The sequence below is a fragment of the Parasteatoda tepidariorum genome, chromosome 12, assembly GCF_982258835.1.
Source record: "Parasteatoda tepidariorum strain Cologne lab strain chromosome 12, Ptep-v5.0, whole genome shotgun sequence".
In the NCBI taxonomy this organism is placed as follows: domain Eukaryota; kingdom Metazoa; phylum Arthropoda; class Arachnida; order Araneae; family Theridiidae; genus Parasteatoda; species Parasteatoda tepidariorum.
The window spans coordinates 11,975,003-11,997,927 of NC_141766.1; the positions used below are offsets into that span (position 1 = coordinate 11,975,003).

General features: G+C 27.7%; 1 protein-coding gene across 2 annotated transcripts in view; it reads left to right on the forward strand.

The window, feature by feature from the left end:
• LOC107437390 (transient-receptor-potential-like protein) overlaps positions 1-22,925 on the forward strand; it is a 279,014-nt gene that overhangs the window by 144,473 nt on the left and 111,616 nt on the right. For both annotated transcript variants that reach the window (XM_087155809.1, XM_087155810.1), the window contains exon 2: positions 18,329-19,141. In XM_087155809.1, coding sequence (XP_087011935.1) covers positions 18,434-19,141 — 708 coding nt within the window. In that variant the 5' untranslated portion in view covers positions 18,329-18,433. The remainder of the gene's footprint in view (positions 1-18,328; positions 19,142-22,925) is intronic.

The following is a 22,925-nucleotide window of genomic DNA, read 5'->3' on the forward strand; positions in this document are numbered from 1 at the left end:
GTAGAGTTTTTTCCAACAAACAAGTAAAAAGAATATGACATTTGCATTGCATTGCTTAAGAGATTAAAATACCTTCGAAATTTTTTGTTGGTTCTTCTAAAAGAATGAGTTCTCTTTCAATCATAAATTTTCTCTTACATTTACATTTATGTAATGTCTCTACAAAATTTTAATAAATGTTTCAAATGCTATTTGATTAAATTAATATTTAAACTCTCTAAGTATTCAGACTCAAACTTTCTTCCTTGCGCACAGTATTTAGAAATCAAAATATGTTTTGTAGATTAAAAAAATTTGGGAAATATTTATGAAAGATTGCGTCACGGCTTTTATAAGTTTGAATCTAACATAAGATAAGTTTTTATCAAACATAAACACAATAAGAATATCCATTAAAAGAAAAAAAAATCTCAAAAAATTCACTTAGATGCAATAAAATCTGATAAATTTAACGACAACTTAATTAATTGCATTTCAGAGTACAGTGAGCATAAAACAAACAGACCATCTTGAATAACTTTTGAGTCAATGGTTGGATCTTCACGTTTTAGGACTCAATCTTAATGGCCTGAAAGAATGACAACAGATATGCTAATTAATGAGCGCAGGCGATATTTTAAGTTACAAAATTATACTCCGAAATGTACTTCCTCTAAATAAACACGCCTTTTTTTTTCTCGAATTCAGACTTGTGACTCCTAAAATATAGCCGCAATCTGAGGAATATGGTCCCAATAGTTTGACCAGGAGAGTGCTCCAAAGTTTGGTTCCCTTAACAGTAATTTTACTTTTTGCGTATTTCGTTATATCTCTAGAACATTTTAAGCGATTTTAAATTTTTTTATGCATAATTATAAAATTCGTTTATCCAATTCCGTGCAAAAAACAAATGTAAATATTTACTATTTTTCATTATTTGATTTAATAATGGTAGAAAAAATTTTGAATTTTGAAATATAAATTTTTTTGCATCATTTTAAAATGCTATATGGCAAAATACAAAATTTATGCCAAACCGGTTGGGTAGTTCCTGAGAAATCAAATTTTAAATAACTGATTTTTTTGAAATTCAATTTCTTAGGAACTAACTATTCAACCAAACTAGCTCAAATTTCATATTTCGCCACTTAAAAATATATTCTTTAAAATGATGCAAAATTTTCTTACTTTACAATTAAAATTTCTTCGACTATTGCTAAACAAAATAATAAAAAACAATAAGTGTTTACTAAAAGTTTTTTTAATATGAAATTATCTTTGGATAAACGAATTTTATAATTGTGTGCAAATTTTTTTCAATTCGCTTAATAAGTTCTCGAGATTTTGCAAAATACGCAAAAAGTAAAATTAACATTAAGGGATCGAAACTTTGAAACGATCCCCTGACCAACTATCGGGACCTTGTTTCTCAGATTGTGGCTACCTCCTATATTTTTAGAGTCAGAAATCCGAATACTTCGAAAAAACGGTATGTTTATTTAGAGAAAGTACGTTTTTGCGTCAGATTTCAGAACTTAAAATATCGTCTGCACTTATTAATTAGCATATTTGCATAGCCCCTCGAGACATTAAGATTGAGTTCTAGAACGCGAAGATACGATCATTAGATCAAAAGTTATTCAAGGTGGCCCATTTTTAGGGGGGGGCACTGTACAATTTTGACCGAAAAAAAAGAAATGTGTGACATTTTTTGGTTGTTTGTAAGTATTCTTACATAATTTTAGATGCCGTGATTTTACTTTTACTTATTTATTTTTCATGTGTTTTATTTAAGAAGATGCCATTATTACCCGAAAAGGAATAATTTTTTTTTTATTTTTTCACGATCTTACATTCTGTTAAATAAAATATGTCGATTTTCTTCATTGCATCTTTTTAATCTAAATTTCAAGATTGAAAAAAAAAAGGTGAAATTTATTATTTTACTTTAGGAGACTATAACTCATACAATAAGCAAAACTTTTCTTAACATTAATCAACTTAGTCCTGCTTGAGAAATAGTTCAAAATAGATAAAAGAGGTTTTGAGTAAAATGCTTTAAGTTGAGTGATATTATGCTGTAGACTTATGCAAAACATGTTTAGTTTTCTCACAGATGTAAAAAAAACTAGAGATTTCCTTTAAAAAATACGGAATATATTTCTGATGTACTATGCACTCAGAAAAAAATAAGGTCAAAGCTACCAGAAAATAGCAAATTACAAGTGGAATAGTTTTCCAGAATGTTGTATGCCAATACAACATTGTATAGTACAGAATGTAAAATGTAGTATAGTTTCCGACTCTATGGGATCACTAAAAAGCACGGTAGTTTTTAATGAAGCGCTTTGGTAATAATTTTTTTAAAACTGACCATAAAATATGCTTTTATAATAGGTTATAAAATTCAGTAAATATGGAAAAATTTGGTAATTTTATCATAAAAATATAATTTCGACTATTAGTAAAGAAATACATAAAATTATTTAATTGGTTAAATTTACTTCTCAGTTTTGTATTTTCTTCTAAATGAGAGGTCAAAATTATTGATCAATAGTAATAAGATCAATAATTTAGAAAACTGCAGTTTTCTGTAAACCGTTATTATGTGAACGGAAAAATTACCAAATAAATGTTTTAAATACTGTATGATTTGGTTTTTATTAACCAGAATTAAGTTTTTTTTTTTACCAGAAATATAATTAGGGGAGAGTGGGGTCAATTGTAACAGGATACGATTGCAACAGAGCAAGAATTTCGAGTGTCGGGTTCAAGATTTGGTTCCTAGGTGGCGCACAAGGTGCATTTAATAAATCTACATATACACCTCTGCTGGCAACCATTTTTATGTACTTTTGAAAGAGTTACATCACAAAAGATATTTTCACGCTACGTAAGTACTTTTTTTGGTATTAGATTGTAACAAAGTAATTTTGTTTAAACAAATAAAAATTATTAACCGAATATGTAAGTGGACACCTTAATTAACATTTTTTAAAAAAGAAGAAGAAAGATTAGTTTTGTTAATTAACTAGCAATGTTTTTAACAAATAAAGCTGAAATTGCGTCTTGGGAACGATTGTAACAATAAGTAAAGGGACTATTGTAGCAGCTGAAAGTAAATAATCTTATATTTACAAACCATTACTTAACTCTTTAAGAGTTAAGTAATGGTTTGTAAATAATAGTTTGTAAATAATAGTAATAATAATTTGTAAATAATAGTTTGTCTCCAATAGTTTCCTATATCATTTATATTACATTGCATGCGCATTATTTTATTTGTCACCTTTCACAGCATAAATTAAAATTTTTAGCCCCTTAAAGTTAAAAGTTTAACCCTTTAGGTCTCTGCTCATTATTATTTTTACATCTAAAATATCACTACTATTTTGATCAATAAAAAAATACATCACAACTATGATGATATGTATAATTAACTATGTTTTAGTTGAATTTATGAACTGTTACAATTGACCCCGTAAGTGGGGACAATTGTAACCAGTGCTCGACTATCAAAAATTGTTAATAACTAATATAATAACATTTAAAATAAGGTATTTATTTTTTTTCTAGTAGAGGATAGTCTACTTTACTCATCTGTCAATTAATACTAATAATATATTGGAATTTTTGTTAGTTAAAAATACTTAAGTAAAAACAGTTACAATTGACCCCACTCTCCCCTATCATTCAGTAGGGTAATTTTACCAGAATTTTTACTCCGTGTAGTTAAAAAGAAAATCAATTATAAAAAAAATATGTTTTTAATGACATCTCCGAAGAAAAAGTAAAACCTAAAAAAAATCAATATTTCAATATTATAGATGTTGATTTTTTTTAAAAAATGAAATCTGAATCTGTATTTTTTTTTAGTCTTTTACAATAGACTCACATTCACACCAGCAACTGACATAATATTTTAATCCGACAGTTCGCCGCCATGACGCAACAATTATTTACGTCGAACCAAGAAACAAAAACTAAATTTAAACCCAACTATCAGAGACAAGTCGTCTCTGAAGCCAAACAGATTTTCTCTTCCCTTATGCTAGTTTAAAAGGGCACTTGCAAGTCTTCCCTTTCCGAAAAGGTTGGTATTTTTGCACCACATTCACAAACCATATATCTCTAGGGAGTCATAGAGAGATTCTAAGTTGGCGTGCCTGACTTTTCGACTTGGAACTATTAACTGTTCCTTTTATAAGTTGTCCTAAGTTCGGAATTCTTTGTTTTGACCCAAGCAAAGTCACGCAGCTCAAATCTTTGGCGAGGAATTTAATGCATCTTTGGCTTCTTTAAGAGGTGAGACTTTGTTTCCCGTCACCTCAGATTAATCGTTCAACTTCTGAAGTAAGTGGATACGATATTTTGTCCACGAAAATCGTTCTTAATTAAGGTTTCGTGTTAGAAAATGCAAGTTTTGACATTTGTGGAGATTTATAATTATTTGAGAAAATTAGTCTAAGACCATTCATGCAAAGTGCTTCCATAAGGCTTAAAGTTTGCATTATAAATTTACTTCAATTTATTCGCTCTCTAATATATAAACAACGTAAATGCTTTTGTTGAAAAGTTTTAATGAGAAAAATATAAATTTATGTCGCTATATTTAAACTTTCTACGATACTAATGTACTCTAGTTTTTAATAAATTTATTATTTTAGCGTTTAAGCGTATAAAGTTATTTATTTTGAAGGATGAAGCGTGAGAAATGATTTAAGAAGAAGTTGCATCAAAAATGGTGAAACTAGTAATTTTCTACAATATCTTCTTTCTATTTTCATTGCATGAATATATAAGAAAGTTAGTCATCTTGACCTAATTAATTACTTATAAACTATTTTAAATTTATTCGTGAGATCAAAGTTTTCATCTAATTTAAAATATTTTTTTTTAAAAAGTGCATTTAAGAGATAAATCTATCAGACAGAATTTTTCATAAAAAATTATAATTATCCTTGAATATCCTTGAAAGCTTTCTTATAAAATATACTTATAAGTTTTTTTTTAATAAAACTAAGTTTATAATTTTGAAATTTATTATTTTAAAAAAAGCGTTACTAAACTTTGATTAGAATTTATTACTTTAGAACTCGCTTCTGAAATTGATGCTTCACCCTTTTCGGAATTTATTGAAAAATAATAAAAAAAAGTCAATAAAAATTATGTTCCCATTCGGAATATACGTACAAAAATATGCATAAAGTGAAAATTAGAGATATCTGAAAATAAAGTAATTTTTTATGTTAACATATTAAAATTGCACACATATGTGAAATTAAGCGAGTTTTATGTCAATTTGATAAAACTAATGTATAATGTATGTCATACTAAAGAAAACATTTTAAACTAATGCTTATTTTTCGTTGTCGCAACATAAATATTTTAATTTATCTTAGGCAAATATTATAATTTTAATTTTAAATTAAATTACGTTATTAATTTTAATTTTAAATTTCGTTAGTACTTGAAATAGTCAACCAAATTTGTCAGCCGTCAACAAAGCTATTTGATGCGTGACAGCAAGAATTTATTAATCGTATCTAACAATCAATGTAGCCCATATTAAGTTTAGTTTTAAAAAAGAGATGAAAATCCATATTTTTTTTAAAAAAATTTTGATATTTTATAATTTTTTATAAAATTAATAGGTCCTCAAATTCTTACTGTAAATTGTCTTGATGGATGCACTTTTCTTTTTTCAACTAAAAAAGTGCACTTTTTCGCACTCTCATTATTTGGCAATCAATATTTCACAGGTTTATGCATTATTGTACGCTATATAGATTTAAGTAAGTAATTTTATGAATTAAAAGTAAAAACTGACCTGAACATGTATATTAAATTTCATTATTAAAAATAGAAAATTATCTGAACAATAATAAAAAAATTTTGTTTGAGGATAATTTTTTTCTGACTGCGAATTTCTAATGCATTCGAAATTAAAATTTGCTAATTGGCATTTAGGTTACTTTATTTGTATTTTCTACTGCTAATAAAATAAATTGGTAGAAGTTTTTAAAGAGTATAGTAATTGGTAGAAGTTTTTAAAGAGTATAGTAATTGGTAGAAGTTTTTAAAGAGTATAGTAATTAGTTCAGTTAATGATTTTAATAAAAAATATTATATATATTTAAGTAATAATACAATAAATCTAAATATTATCATAAATATAAAATCCTTAACGATTAAATTTTTTGTACTCTTAAATAACTTATAAAATATCTTGCAAAATCAGCTATCGTTCAAAAAGGTCATAGAGATAAAGTTTTGATATCCATCTGACTAGTGTGATGATAGTAGCGCTGTGGTTAACATTGTATTTACTACTTCATAAGCATCATTTATTAATGATATTATTCATTATCCTGTAAATTAATTTAGCTCATTTGTTATTATTACCTAGTATTATCAATTTTTGATTATAATCGATTGTGCTTACTTGTATTTATTTTCTATTGAACTCATTATTACCTAATATACTTATTTGAGTTTATCATGTGTTATATTTATTTATTATTAAAGTATCTTTCTTTAATTAATTAAAGTAAAAATGCAAACTAGTTGAAAATATTTTATATGCGGTTATTTTCTTTTTTATTGTCTACATGTAATTTAAAACTTTCATTATAAAAATATCTATTGTAAACTTTTTTTTAACAATCAGTATACCATAGCCGAATCTGCAAACCATTGGATTTGCAACAGAATTTCACAGACAAATATATTGATTTAAATATTGTACTTGTTTTTTTATAGTTGTAAATTTTAAGATCTCTTTTTGAATGCACAGAAACGTTTTCCTGAATTTAAATTCGTCTGAAAAAATATAAGACTAACTTCAAATATAAAAGAAATAACATTCCTCCTGCATATGACAGAATGTTACATTTAAGTAGACAAGTATAAGTTATATTTAGTAAAGCATAGAGATTAAGTTCTAACTTAATTTAAAAATTGCCTATAGATGTATTTTTTAAGTGCCACGTTTTCTAAACTATGTAATTAGTTTTCAGTATATTCATATGAATCAATATATTTTTCACATTACGAGCATCAGATATGCATGTATTGTACTACTTTTAAGCAATTTAAATTTTTTTTGAAATCTGAACACCATGGGATAAAAAATTTTAAAATATTTTAAAGTCCCAGGAATGTTTTATTTATTCTTTAAAACATGCATATGATATTTTTGCAATCATTATTGCAATTTTTAAATTATGTTTTTGAAACTTATCATTAACGTTGCTTAAGCTCTTCAATCAGTTTTAAGTATTATGAATTACATGATATTGTGCTTCCATCTATTTCTTAGAGATCCCACGAATGTGCAAGGTTATAGAAATTAATCATGTTCTACGCATACTTAGGAAAAAACTTAATTGAAAAAGAGAGCCAATTCGGAACTTAAAAAATTATTTTTTGAAGAATTTACAATACCAAAATAAATACCTTTCATTTACCGATGTTAAATTCAAAATTTTCTCATTTTAAATAATTATTTTATCCCCAATTACCTTTCACAACATATATTCCATTCTCTACTAAAATATAATATAAGAGTAAATTTTTTCGATGAAATTTTTAATAATATTCAAAGAATAAAAGAAATTGTTTGACTTAAATTAAAATCTTTGCATTATGTGGGATAGCTCGCTGGAGCATCATGAGGAGATTGATGTGATGTTTAGATGAAGCCAAATTTTCTTAACTATATATATATACATATATGTATATATCACTTTAAAAGCATTGAAGTGGTCATGGTATACTTAAATTTCAATCCCTTCATATACAGCAGAGGTAAAAAAAAAGCGTCAACTTTTTAAACATATTTTTTTCACTGTGTGTGTTGTCGGAAACAATTTTAAACTTCAAAGTCAAATTTAAACTTAAATTAAATATTAACTATTTATAACTATTATTAACTATTTTAAACTTAAGTCAAATTTAAGTGACGTATTCAAATTAACTTAAGTGACGTATTAAGTGACGTATTCAAATTAACTTAAGTGGCGTATTAAGCGACGTTTTAGAAATTGGAGAGAAGAAGGTTTGAAATTGAGGTAGTATAGACAAATTGAATGCTTCTATTATTTATCACGCTGAAAATTTTGGAAGATGGCAAATCTGTGTTACATTTTCAGTACAAGTTTCAAAATGAAGCACTGGATTGCTAAATAGCCTCGTTCTTATTTGTTGAAGATGTTATGTTTCAAATGAATATGCTAATTAGAGATTTTAATGATCACTTTTGATATTCGTTTCTTTATTTCAAAGTTAATGAGCTTAAAGGAAGAAATGAATACGTAGGGTTAGTGTGGACACACAGGGACATGATTATTGTGGTCAGGTCAATATTGTGAAGTGGTTCCATGGTTCTAGTGGTTCCATGGGAAAATTTAATAGTGGAAGTAAATTGACGTTAGTGTCAACAAGAATTTCCTTTTATAAGAAACTACTGCAACGAGTTATGGCAGGGCAAAGTTTGAATATGAAATTAATTTCTTGACGAAATAATGCATAGTAGTTGTCAAAAATTGATCAAGGTCAAAATCAAAACTTGATTGCATACTGTAAAACATTTCAGATCAAATTACTGGGCACAGTATAAAGTATGTCATCCATTTCCATTTACTGTGAAATCCCTTTTACTGTAAAATTAATTTTTACTGTAAAATAGTATAGTGTAATTCATACAACAATATTTATTAAATGACAGTGATTCGGTGAATTCGCGTTAACTATAATTGTAAAAATCACGTTATATCAGATTTTTTGTTCAGTAGCATGTTCTGGTAAAAATGGATTTCACGGTAAAAAGTGCCGGTGACCTGAGTGCCGGTACTTTTTTATTCGTAATTAGATCTGGAATTTTCTACAGTGTGATAAATTATTAACTATTATAAACTATTAACTCAAAGCTAAAAGTATAATCCATTCAATTTACTTTTATTAATTTATTTACTTAAAATTGACATTTTATCTATGTTTTTTAATCTCTTGTATGTGCTACAATAACAATGTAATTGCTTTTTATGTTATATTTGCCGTTATAATGATTCTCCTTGCTGTGTGTTCTAAAAGTTAAAAATAATCTCCATAACCCATTTCAGTAAAAATGGATTTTACAATAAAAAGTATCTGTTCCTTAGCGTCAGTACTTTTTACCGTAATTTGATCCATAATTTTTTACAGTGTATAACATTCGTTACCGCAATTATAATTTTCTTAGGCAACACCCAATCACTTATTAGGGTATTTATTTATTAAATTAGATTAGCATTTTTCTAAACATCAAATTTAAACATTTTTCAATCAAATCCAAAATATTTGAAATAAATTTTTGCGAGGGAATTTATTTTTAATATTTCTTTCCAAAAACAACTATGTGTGATTCCAAATAATGGGTAATTTCTTTAAGAAGTTAATTTCAATTACAGTTTAAATATGAAAGTGTTAGAAAAAAAACTTCAAGACTAATGTTTAAAAGTTCACATTGCCTTTCTGAAATAATGGGAGTCAGTAGAAGCTAAAATTCTGCTTACTGAGAGAGACTTAAGCTTTCTATTTCGGTTGTTAAAACGTCGGCTTAATGGTACGAAAAATTAAACATTAAATGCATCAATTAAAATAGTGAAATCAAGCTTATTCGAAACATTTAAGGAGAGTATTATGCACTTTCGAAATACTTCTGGGAAACCATATAAGTAAGGATTTATTCATAAGTTTTGAAAGGACATCACGAAGTAAGGAAATTAACAAGCTCATTTTAGAGCTTTTTCGTGGCGCACCCTTTATTTTACATTTATAACGCAATTAATGCAAATTAATTTTTACAAGCCATTAAATTCTTACAGTCTAAGATTCTTCAAATTAAGGTTTTTATTATTTTTCGTAAGATTGAATGTGTTTCATGTTCTTGATTTATTAAAAGATAGGAAAGACAATGAATGCTTGGCCCACATTTCAGAAATTTTTTTTTAATATTTTTAAATGCAAGATAAGCGTCTTTTTTAAGAAATATTTTTACATGTTTTCATTTCATAAAATATTTAAGGTATTACTTCGGAAAATGTATTTAAAAGGACTACGCAAATATAAACCTCCCCTTGGACGCAAATGTGGGACCTCACTCATTGAAAATAAAATGAAATGCAATTTAGAGACTGCTGACGATATATTAAGAACTGAATTTACTTACTGGTACCTCATCTAGAGTTTAATTCAAAATTAGTGTACTTTCAATTTTTTGTTCAAGTCAAACATCATTTCTCTTTACATCAAGAAGAAAGTAATAAGTTTTTTTTAATTACTAAACAATTAATTATTTTTCAGATTATTATTCTCAACAATTATTTTAGTAAATGCAATCACGATATCTTTTTTCCTAAAAATCTCACAAAACTTTAAACTGTTCATAATTATTTGCAACTTTGCATTGTACCTCATTTAAGAACTGAATTAACTTATTGTAACCTCTTCTAGAGTTTAATTCAAAATTAGTGCACTTTCAATTTTTTGTTCAAATCAAACATCATTTCTCCTTACATCAAGAAGAAAGTGATAAGTTTTTTTTTCAAATTACTAAACAATTAATTATTTTTCAGATTATTATTCTCAACAATTATTTTAGTAAATGCAATCACGATATCTTTTTTCCTAAAAATCTCACAAAACTTTAAACTGTTCATAATTATTTGCAACTTTGCATTGTACCTCATTTAAGAACTGAATTAACTTATTGTAACCTCTTCTAGAGTTTAATTCAAAATTAGTGCACTATCAATTTTTTGTTCAAATCAAACATCATTTCTCCTTACATCAAGAAGAAAGTGATAAGTTTTTTTTTCAAATTACTAAACAATTAATTTTCTCAACAATTATTTTAGTAAATGCAATCACGATATCTTTTTTCTTAAAAATTTTACAAAACTTTAAACTTTTCATAATTATTTGCAGCTTTGCATTGTGCCTCATTTATGATTATTTTTATTTTGAATTTTGTTTGTTTTAGTAATTTTTATTTTACTAATTTTCTTACAGTTATCAGAATCTTTATCATCATTCTAAAACCTGCGATTAAAAAATTAAAACTTGGGCAATACTAGATTAATACTGAATAATTTATAATATATAGTTTGGATTATATATTTATAATATATATTTTAAATATATATTTATAATATATAGTTCATTTCGAATATAGTCTTAATTAATTTGATTTACATATTTCTGTATATACATAGAAAAAGATTATTTATAAATGTTTTGTAGATTTTCATTATTATTTGTTAAGTTTTTAAATGATTTAAATATTATTGTACAAATCAGTTCTTGTATTGTGGTATTAAATTGCTCTACTTTAAAAAGTAAATTTTCGGACAATAAGCTAAGAATAATGTTCTATTTGTACTAACACAAATATGTAGAAAAAATAAACAAAACAGATGTAAGGGAAATGATTCGTAACACATAATGGATGTACGCAAAATGGGAGAAAATTGTTAAATAAGTCTGAATTGAGAGATGGCTTATTACCCATTTCTTTTAATGAAATAACTTCATTACATCTTTAAGCTTAAGTGTTTTAGTAGACATAGCATAAAACAGATTGTTTAATTTCCATTGAATATAAGAGTTTACAAGGTGATAATCACCGAATCGTTGAAAAATTGGCTTGCTGCCTCATTACTTCGGCGAAATGCTGGCGTCTTCGGTAATGCGATGTATTTATCTTAAAGTCGAAATCTAACAATTGTTCACACATATATTTCAAGCACAGTTGCTCTTTTATAAAATGCATTTCTTAAAAGGCAAAGAAAATGAAGTTTATTTACAATGACTGCCCCTTCAACTTTCTTTGCATTTTTTTCTTGCGCACCATAAATTCATTTTAAGATACCGTATAATTTTCCGAAACAACATACACTTGCATTTTTAGATGATTGATATAATAAATGTAAGCCAGTTTTTTTAACAGCAACTATGCTAAGAAACACTATAGCAAACTATGTTAAACAATATACTGGAATAATTAAAAGTTGCAGATAATTGTTGATTAAGCACCAGATACTTTCAAAAAAATTTGTCCATTCCATTTAAAAACTAATGCTAAGTAAATAAAAAAATTCTCTTTTTTCATAAAGAATTAAATTGGATTCAGAGTTCTAGATTAATTATTAACCTCAAAATTTTTTCAGAACTTATTACGAATAACATACTATAAATTTCATACAATTAATTATTTATTGAAAGCATTTGAAAATAGTAAAAAATTTCAAAATTTTAATTTATGCACAAAAGTAAGAATTCTACAGAAATTACTAGTTAACAATTTGTCATTAATTTTCAAACAACTGCTTATAATTATTTATTATATTAAATTAATAATATTATAAATTATATATATATCGTATTATATATATATATATATATATATATATATATATATATATATATATATATATATATATATATATATATATATATATATATATATATATATATATATATTGTATTATATATATATATATATATATATATATATATATATATATATATATATATATTTATATATATATATATATATATATATATATATATATATATATATATATATATATATATATATATATATATATATATATATATATATATATATATATATATATATATATATATATATATATATATATATATATATATATATATATATATTAATTAAATTAATTAAATTAAAAAAACACACAGTCAACTCAAAACCTTATACTATACATACACCTATACTATATACGTGAGGATGATTCATAATTTAGCCATACAAGTTAAAATTTCGCTAATATTTATTAAGTTCAGTTTGCGAATTATGCGTTTTTAAATTTATCACAGAAACAATCCTTATTCATTTATATAAAGTATCAACAGATAGCTCGGAAATCTCAATGAAAGAATTATGGGTAATAAAAAAAAATTTCATATAATTATAACTTCTGTGGGTAGTAACCTAACTTCTATTATGTTTATGATATAATCTTGGGATGATAAATATTCGATATAATGTTTTCTTTGCAATAATTACTTTGCATATTTTTTGTTTTGCAAGATAATACTACAATAATTAGGAAAACTGAACCTTTAATATATAATATCAATATATATAATATAACTTAATATATAATATCCCTTAAATATATTAATTCTATGTAATAGTTTAACGGATTAGGCAGTCACTGATAATAGGAATATATTGTAAAAATTTATTATGTATACTTAGCACCAGTTATGGAGTTGAGGTAAAAAAATATATTTTTAGTACAGAACTGTAGTTATCGAGCAAAACATTCTAAAAAATTGACAAAAGAACAATTTTTTTGATAGAATTAATACGCTTATATTACTAAAATGTGCTTGCTTTTAAAACGAAATGTTATTGCATTGAAATCATTAAACTGATTTTAATGCGCAGGAAAATATGTATAGTTAGTAAATTAACAAACAAAAAAAGAGTAAATAAATTAATAAAACTATAGAAATAAAAAAGTAAGTAAAAATGAGACTACATGCATTGTTAAACTTTTAGTTTTAACACCAAAAATAGTGTAATTATGTTAATAACTCCAAAAGTTTTTGCAGTATACTTAGATTTAATATGTGATGCAAGGAGTTGATATGAGATGCATTACTTTTCGAAACATTTTGTTAGTATCTTTGTCACTAATAAATAGGTTGAACTATTTTTTCATATACGTCATGGCATTTAAATTTATTTTAAATGAATTTTGAATTTCAAATGAACCATTTTTTTGTGGTACGTGTTACAATTTAGAAGACTATTTCTAAGGATTTAAAAAAATGACATTTTTAAACTAAATAGACAATATAAAGGCGTTTAAGTATGTTAGGAAACCTTTTTAGTATGAATCATGAAACTGCATATACTATTTGAAATTACTCTCTAATTCAAACATATCGTTTCAAATTTCTGATGTAATTTTAAAACTATCAATTTAAAAGAAGTAGGAACCACACTAATGCATCTTTGCATAAAACAAATTACTTAAACTGAAATCACTACATGAAAAAAAAATCTTTGAAACTTCCAATATTTTACGTATTAATATTTCCCTTGTTTAGAATAGTGAATCATTTTAGTTTTATACGTTATTTTTTATGCTTATCATAAATATTGATTCTTTTTTTTTTCGCTTCAAATTTTGATTCTCTTAAGTTTCTAGTTTTTTTTATGAATAATATTTAACACCCAAAAAGAAAACTAGAAGTCTAGACTTGTAGTTCAGCATAACATATAATAATGCATAAATGCATACGTTATAAGTCTATATCACAAAAAAAACCATTCTGGATGTAATATCCTAACATTACAGAATTTAATTTATTTGTTAGTATAAATTCAAAAAATCATATTCCTTTGTTCTGGAAAAGTTCAATATATGATCCCTTAAGCAACAAAAACTTATTTCTGAAAGTTTTTGATCATTGATTTTCTGCAAATACGAGCAAACGGGAAATTAAATTCTAGAGCTCACTCTCAATTATTGCTCATAGAATGATAGCGTCTTAAAGAAAAATATTCGGTAATTAAGGATCTAAGAAAGACAGAATATTTTGATAGAAGCTAAAGTAGCTGGAAAAAAATAGCTGTCGGATATGCGCAAGAGGCGTTAATTCACCGTTACAAACGTTTTTAATTTTGTTTGAAACACCCATTTTAATATGTATCGAAGAAGTTTAATCTAATGAAAGGCTCCTAATTGAGATTTGAATAATTGAAGCGATAAGTTTAGAAGTAGGAATAATTGAAACAAAAAAGCTTTCTGTTTTTTCGTAACAAATATTTCGTAACAGGAAAAAAGTAATCAAAATTACTGAGAGGAATTATAAAAAATTAATCAAGAGATAAAATTGACGTTAGAAAAATAAACAAAATATGAATTCTAGTTTTACGAAAAGAGTTTTAAACTCAGTTGAATCAAACAAATTAATAAATTGTGTTGTGTATTTATAAAGTGTTTAAGCTTTTACAATTTTGTTTATGCTTTAACCTTCTCAAGTGCGAGGGTCAAAAATTGTAAGACTTACTTTATGATCCTTTTATTTCCACGTCTATAAAAATTAACCTCTAATGATCTCTAATTAATTTTGTTTAAATAAACTGTACTCAGATAAATTTCTCGAGATAGATGCATAAGAAAAAAATACAATAACTATAATTTTTGCCATTTAAAAAACTTGTGTACACTGTTAAAAATTCCAAACCACGTTGAACCAAAAATTGGTATTCATTTGCTGGTTACTTAAATTGAAGTTATATTTTACCATATTGTGGTATTTCACTAGTTCTAAATATCAGTAAAAGTTTGTACCAAAAGTAGGTGTTTTGAAGTAACAAGACGCCTATTTTAATTTTTCTTCTTTTATAAAAACAGAGAAAGGTTGCCCCATTATTAGGCATTTTTAAAGCACTCAAATGCAGGCCAAGTTTGCTATTTACTGTAACAAAACTATTTACCGTAAGCATGTTATTTTATGGCATACCTCAAACCATTTTATACCCCAAAACAAATTTAAAATGGAAACATAAAAGAAATTAACTTTAATTAATGCAAATAAAACATTGACCTATTGAAATAAGTTAATACTGGTTAAATACTGGTTAAAGATTTACCCAGTTTTTTTACAATGTAGTATTTTCTCTTATCACTACTCATAATGTACTCGCATATTTTAGTGGTTCTAGATAGAATTGAACATAATAAAACCTAGGATAGTAAAATTCCAAAATCCTTTGGTTTCTTTTTAAGTAAAAAGAAACCAAAACTTTACTAATTTTTCAGCATTGCAAATTAAAATTAAATCATCAAAGTAAATTTATTTGTCAAAAAATTCGAAAGGTACACTGAGAGTATAAAAAGTATGGTTAAAAGCGCCAAAATATGGTAAAATGTATCTTGTTTCTGACTCAATGGAAACATCCAAAATCTCGGAATTTTTACCGTTGATAACAGTTTTGGTAAAATTAACAGTAAAATATAGTTCTATATTATGCAATAAAATTTGGCAAATGTCGTAATAAAATTATACTCATTGTTCAAGATTATGGAATAAATTATTTTGTATTCAGAACAATATTCAAATTTCAATAAACAAAGAAAATTAAAATGCAATATTTTTTTTTCTTTTAAAATTACTATTTTTTTTCATTTACAAAGAAACTACATATTTAAAACGAATGTTTCAACGAAACAAATATTTCATGAATACTTTATGGAATAATACACTTCGAAATTAAATTATTCAGATACTATGTATCTTTAATACTGCAAAATACTTGAGTTAAAACTCATCTACATAATAATATGCGATAAACAGGATAATCAATCATTCTAAATGATTTTAATATTCTTTGGAACTTCGTATCTATTATGAAAATTTAATTATATGTAAATCTCGTAATTTGATGCTTGTATAGCTGAATCACTAAGTTAAAATAATCCTAATTGAAATAAAAATGTATCTAAACATTGGCAAAAATAATTGTAATTTTTTTAAAGTAAATGATCATCGAAATTGTATTTGAAAGCAGAAACTCGCTTTTCAGAGGTAAGTTTTAATTTTATTATTATTTTTTTCAGTAAGTTCCAGCAGACCCAGAAGAGGAGATTTTATAACAACAAACAAGTAAAATATTTTCTATTTTTATAGTAATTTTAATCTAAATTTTAGTCAAGATAAACGGCCATTTAGAAAGTTTGGTAAGTTTTTATTTTAATTCTGTTTCCAGAGCCTATTTATAGATTTCCCACTTTAAAGACACGGATGCTTATTTTAATTTAATAATCCAACAGATTTTGAAGCTACGTATACTGAACATTCATCTGTACTGTTATCGATCAGCAAATAATTTAACTAAATCATAAAAATGAATTCTAGTAAAGTTAAACAATTTTAGCAAACTGTTAAAAATAGATTTCAGTAAATTGTTAAATAAACGAATATCGATCCATTTCTCGAATTAGAACTTCGAAGTATGAATGTTAGCTTAAAATTAAAACGCTATTTAAATTTTTCAAATGGTATTCCATCCTAATGCGCAGTAAAATTAAACTCGTCTTTGGATTGATGGATTCGTATCTTTGTAATTTCTCGGATTTATTTGGGTGCATATTTTTAGAATGCTTTAGAATAATTTCTTGATTTTAGAATAATTTCTAGGGGGCGTGTTTTGAGAAAATTTATATCAAATGTGCAAACTGACGAATTATGTATTTGAAAACTAAAACGACGAAATTTTCTTCTAACCAAAATGTAGTTTTTCATGCTATGCATTATTAACCTATGATTTGCATATTGACTTTTTCAAACATTTATAAAAACTTATAGTGTATGAATAAAAACAAAATAGTGGATCAGTTCTATGTCACTGAGCTTTAGGATCTCGCTCCAAAATGATGCCGTTCAAAACCAACTGAAAAGTTTAACCCCATTTCCATCTTCAGAGAAGAATGGCGATATTCTTACCTTCTCTTTTTGTAGGGAATAAACGATTTTGTGTAGAATTCAAATGTTTTGAAATCTAACTTTTCGTTTTGACACTAAATATTTCCCAACGCTGCACCGACAATATTTTGTGCGATTTTTTCATCAAAATGAAAATTCATATAAAACAGGCATTTAGAAATAGAGAATTTAATTGGTGCATTTAAAGTAGAATAGTTAAACCAAATCCAGTCAGAATGTTTCCTAAATTAGAAAAAATCGTTTATTGTATTTCATCATTCATTATGATTTTAACTTTTCTATTGTAGCTCAAATTTCTGAAAAAGATATTCAAAATAGTGATTTATGTGAAAGTTATGAATTGAAACAAACGAAAAATCAACCCTTAAATGATTTATCACCGTTTACTGTCAAACGATAAACTTCTCAAAAGTTGAAGAAATGTGCAACGGACTCCAAGAACCCCGTGTCGTGAAACAGACCCTATGTACTAAGTTTACTTTTCTAATTTCTAACTTTTGACTGAATAACTGCGACTGTAGCTAGGTAATTTTTAACTAGAAGCATATACTCCATTCATATTTTCAACATCGCCTTATCAATTCCGCCAAATCTTATCATTTTGTTATTGTGCCATAATATGCCATATTGTGCCATAATATGCCATAATATGCCACATTGTGCCATAATATGCCGTATTATGCCATATGTGCCATAATGTGTCATATAATGTGCCGTATTATTTTATTTATTTCTTTTTTAATCTTTAAAAAATTTTGGTTTTGGTTAAAATATTTTAATAATTTTGTACTCATAATTTCAGGTTTCGTACTTAGCTGCAGAGGTAAAAGATGTTTGGAAAATGTAGCCCTTAACAACATAAAATTAGTTCAATGTCGCTCTTCTCAAAAAAGTGTTTCGAGTGCTGATGCGTCTTGTGAGCTTAAAAAGTGCTAAAATGGGTAAGCAGAATGCACCCCGCTGTACAAAAACCACGAACCAATACCGTATCCCTATACCTCTCGAACCTTTGAAAGATGGTCATAGTATGGAACCCAAAGAAAGAACTTTCCTGGAAGCTGCTGAAAGAGGAGATCGTCCAACTATGGTTCGATGTTTACAAAAGCCCAACCCAGTAAATGTGAATTGTACTAACATACTTGGGCGAAGCGCGATTCAGATTGCAGTGGACAACGAAAATGTCGAAATAGTTGAGCTTCTATTGCAACAAGAGAGCGTCAAGATTGGAGACGCTCTCTTGTACGCAATTAGAGAAGGTGTTTATAAAATTGTTGAAATGCTGATAAACCATCCGAGCATTACAAGTGAGATGCTTGCTAATGATTGGGCAAAAACTCGCCAACCAGGCGAAGAGAGCTCTGATTACTCCCCTGATATATCTCCTATTATCCTTGCTGCCCATTGTAATCAGTTTGAAATTCTGCAGTTGTTGCTATCTAGAGGTGCAGTCATTGAAAAACCCCATCCTCTGTCATGTTCATGTCAAAAATGTCATGAAGGAATGCATACAGACAGTTTACGCTATTCTTTAAGAAGAATTCATACTTATAAAGCCCTTGCAAGTCCTGCTTGGATGTCTTTGACGAGTGAAGATCCCATTCTGACAGCATTTAAAGTAAGATTATGTTTACTTATCATTTCTATAAAATTACACTACTTTTCGCACCTAATTTTAAGAAATAAATCAATAATATTAAAAGGGCTTCAAAATAATATAACTAGTTAGTGACCACGAAGAGAGGAGAGAGGGCTAGGGAACTACCCTTGCGTCAGAAAGGCTCTGGGTTCGAATCCCGGGCAAGGCATGGATGTTCTGTCCTCAGTACTATCTGTCCTTACTGTGGGAGCAACGTTGATCCACCTAATATGGTGCCCCTGAAAGAGTGGCCAACAAATCTGCCTTTCAGGTGCCTGTATGACCTAGGTCATTATCCAGGTGGGCATTGGAAAAAAAATTACCACACAGTTAGTAAAAAGCACAAAAATGAAAAGTAAACTTAATAAAATAAATCGTTTTTATATCATGTGCAAAGATATGATGATAAAAATTACCAAATTTTGTCACATTTTATAAAACTATTTTTTTTTGTTGTTAATTTTACAAAATCACTACCTAAGCTCTTCGGTAAAAATCACCCAGGTTTTTGGCTTTACCATAGGGATATAGATGCGATAAATTTTACTACATTCTGGTAACTTTTACCATACTTCTTCTCTCAGTTTATAATAGGGTGTAATTTGAAAATTTTTAATAATTGGTGCTAATTAAAATTATTTACGTAAATTTTAATAATTCGAGTAAACTCTGATGCCACTTATTTTTATCGATCTATTATAACTAGTGTAAATTAAAGTGTAGTGTAATTTATATTATAATATAAGTGTGACTAACATTATTTGGTCTAATCTATATTTTACAGGACTGAATCCTTATTCATAACGTTAGTAATTGACTGCAGATATACTTTAAACTATATTCAAAAACTATTTTAATAAATGCAAAATTTGTAATTTATGAAACCACGTTATTTTAACTGCTTTGTGCAGTACATATAAAAGGATTAAAAATCTAGATAAAAGAGGCATAAATACTTCTTGGTTAGTGAAAGATTCAGAAACTTTTCTGAAATACATCATCGCGGAATATTATAACGGAGGAAAACAAATAACGAAATTAATGCATTGAGCTCGCAACTGAAATTCTTCAACAGTACCGTATTTCACCTCTCTGGGCATTTAGTGGTATGTTAACGAACAAAATAAATTTTGTTATTTTAATGATAGGCTGCCAAAACACTTCAGTTGAAAAGCAATTTTCTCGCTGGTGTAAAATTTGTGCCACTAATGCTATTAGACGAAACGTTTACCTACAGTTCTGAAAACCCGAAAAATAAATCATGGCTCAATCGATTGAAAGATTTATATTTACCTTCTACTTTTGAACAGATTCCTTTCATTATTTTAACTTAGTTGTTGTAGTAAAGTTATGTTATTGTGTATGATAAGATGAAGCTCTAAAATGGTATCATGATTATTTTAACCTGGGGAAAAAATGTAATTTCCATATCTTTTCGAATATAACATTTGCACTGTAAAAAATTCCAAATTTATTCGCGGTAAAAAATACTGGCTCTCTGAATCCTTAAAATTCCTCTTACTTTAAAATCGATTTTTATAGTAAACCTTTATACCGTAATTTAAGTGGTAAGATTTATTTATTTACCGTGATTTTACAGTGGATATTGATGCATAAATGACTGTATATCAGAATTTTGCTCCGCATAATTTAACTGTTAAAGTGGATTTTAAAGTTAAAAAAAATACTAGCAATCTAAGTGTGAATACTTTTCACCGTAATTTGATCATTGTGCTAATTATTTCAAGAAACTCAAATTCAAAAACGAAACCTCAAACAATTTATTTTTGTTAATTGAGCATTTTCTATATTAATTTTAATCTATAGTGCGCGCACCCCTTACCGTCAGGCTAACCGTAGGTAGTAGTTTTTTATGTCTTATTATATCGACTTTGAGAGTCGATCTTTTACAAATTTTTATGTTGTATTTTTAGACCCTTTTGGTCAGTTGTATAATTTTAGCCTTTAACTTCATGTTTTTTCCTTTTATCAATTGTCCCTTATAATCTTTTTATTATTTTTCCTGTATTTTAAACTTCAAATTTTCAAATCATCAGTTTTCGGTCATGAGGTTTGACCAAAAATATTTTTCATGGTGCTTGCACAAATTCCATTATATTTTGACAGCTCTCACATGGTAAATTCTGCGGCTCACATGGTAGATTTCGTTAATTTTATTAAATTTCAAATATCTATAAGGATCCGTTGGCCAATTTATGAACTTTAATTAAGTTTTTTTTCTCGAATTTTTTATATATTTTATTGTAAACATCAATCAAGATGTTTAACTCCACCTGTTAGTTAATAGTCGGAATAATCACAACTATTATACATGTAAATCGTTTAATTCTAGAGGTGAATTTGTTACTTTTGTAATTTTGCCCGATTACCTCCGGGCTGTTGCCAAAATAGTACTATTTTTTTCTTGTTTTTAAATAAATGCCACGGAGGGGCTTCGCCGGGACTCTCGGCCAGTGCGTGTGCCAGATACTCTCTTTCCACCTCCGCCTGTGCGGGAGACTGTCCAACACCTCCTAGAATAAGGAAGGCCTCAGCACGGATCAAATTAGTAGTCCGATGTGACGAAGTTAACTGCGCAGTTGATGAAAAATAAGAAAGATGTCATTACGTTCGGGGTACTAAGCTGCGCAGTGGTTGAAAATACGAAATATGTCATTACGTTTGGACTACTAAAGGATATTTATGGTAACCCGTGCAGAGGCCTACTCTTTTCTAGGAGGTATTGGACTGTCACGGCGACAAGTTGAAAATTTTTCCGGCATACCCATATATGGGGGGGGGTAGGGGACCTAATTAACCTAACCGTAGGCAGTTTTTGAGGTTTTCCTCTCCATGTAACGCAAACGCTGGTTAATTCCATCAAAAATACCTCCTCGAAGGCAAATTTCTCCCAATATTTGATACAGGAGTTCCCTTATCTTATGGATTAGGTTCGAAATCACAAGACTACGGAGTTGAACATTAGTAGTCGTAAACCCCGAAAATTGAGTCAGTTCTTCAACGATGGTTATAAAATTAAATCGATAGTATGGTCACCAACCACAGTGCTGACTTCCTCAGTGGTAGACGATCACCCTAAGCTCGGCTTCGGAGTTGAGCATTAGTAGTCGTAAACTCACAATTGGGTCAGCTTTTCAACGAAGGTTATAAAATAAAATAAGATCTATGGTATCGTGGTGGCTCAGGGGATAGAGCGTTCGCCTCTCAATGAGGTGAACCGGTTACGAATAACAGTGGTGGCCGGTCGATGCGAATTCTCACCCGTCTCGCACTTACCACTGTGCTGATGTGAAATATCCTCAGTGGTAGATGTATCATGGGTTAGAGTCCCCTTGCCTTCAGGCGAACCGTAAGAGGTTTCCCGGAGTTTTCCTATCTATGTAACGCAAATGCTGGTTAATTCCGTCAAAAAGTCCTCCACGAAGACAATTTCTCCCAATACTTGAAACAGGAGTTCCCTTGTATTCCGGATTGAGTTCAAAATTACAAAGCTACGGTGATGAACGTTAGTAGTCGTAAAGACAGAAATTGTGTCCCTGTTCAAAGACGGTTACAAAATAAAATAAAATCGATTGAATGAGAGCCTTGGTGGCTCAGGGAATGGCGGTTTGCCTTCCAATGAGGTGACGGGTTCGAATCCCAGCAATGGCTTTTAAATACGAATTCCGAACTCGTCTCCCACCGACCACTGTGTTGACGTAAAATATCCGCAGTAGTAAATGGATCATGGGTCAGAGTCCCC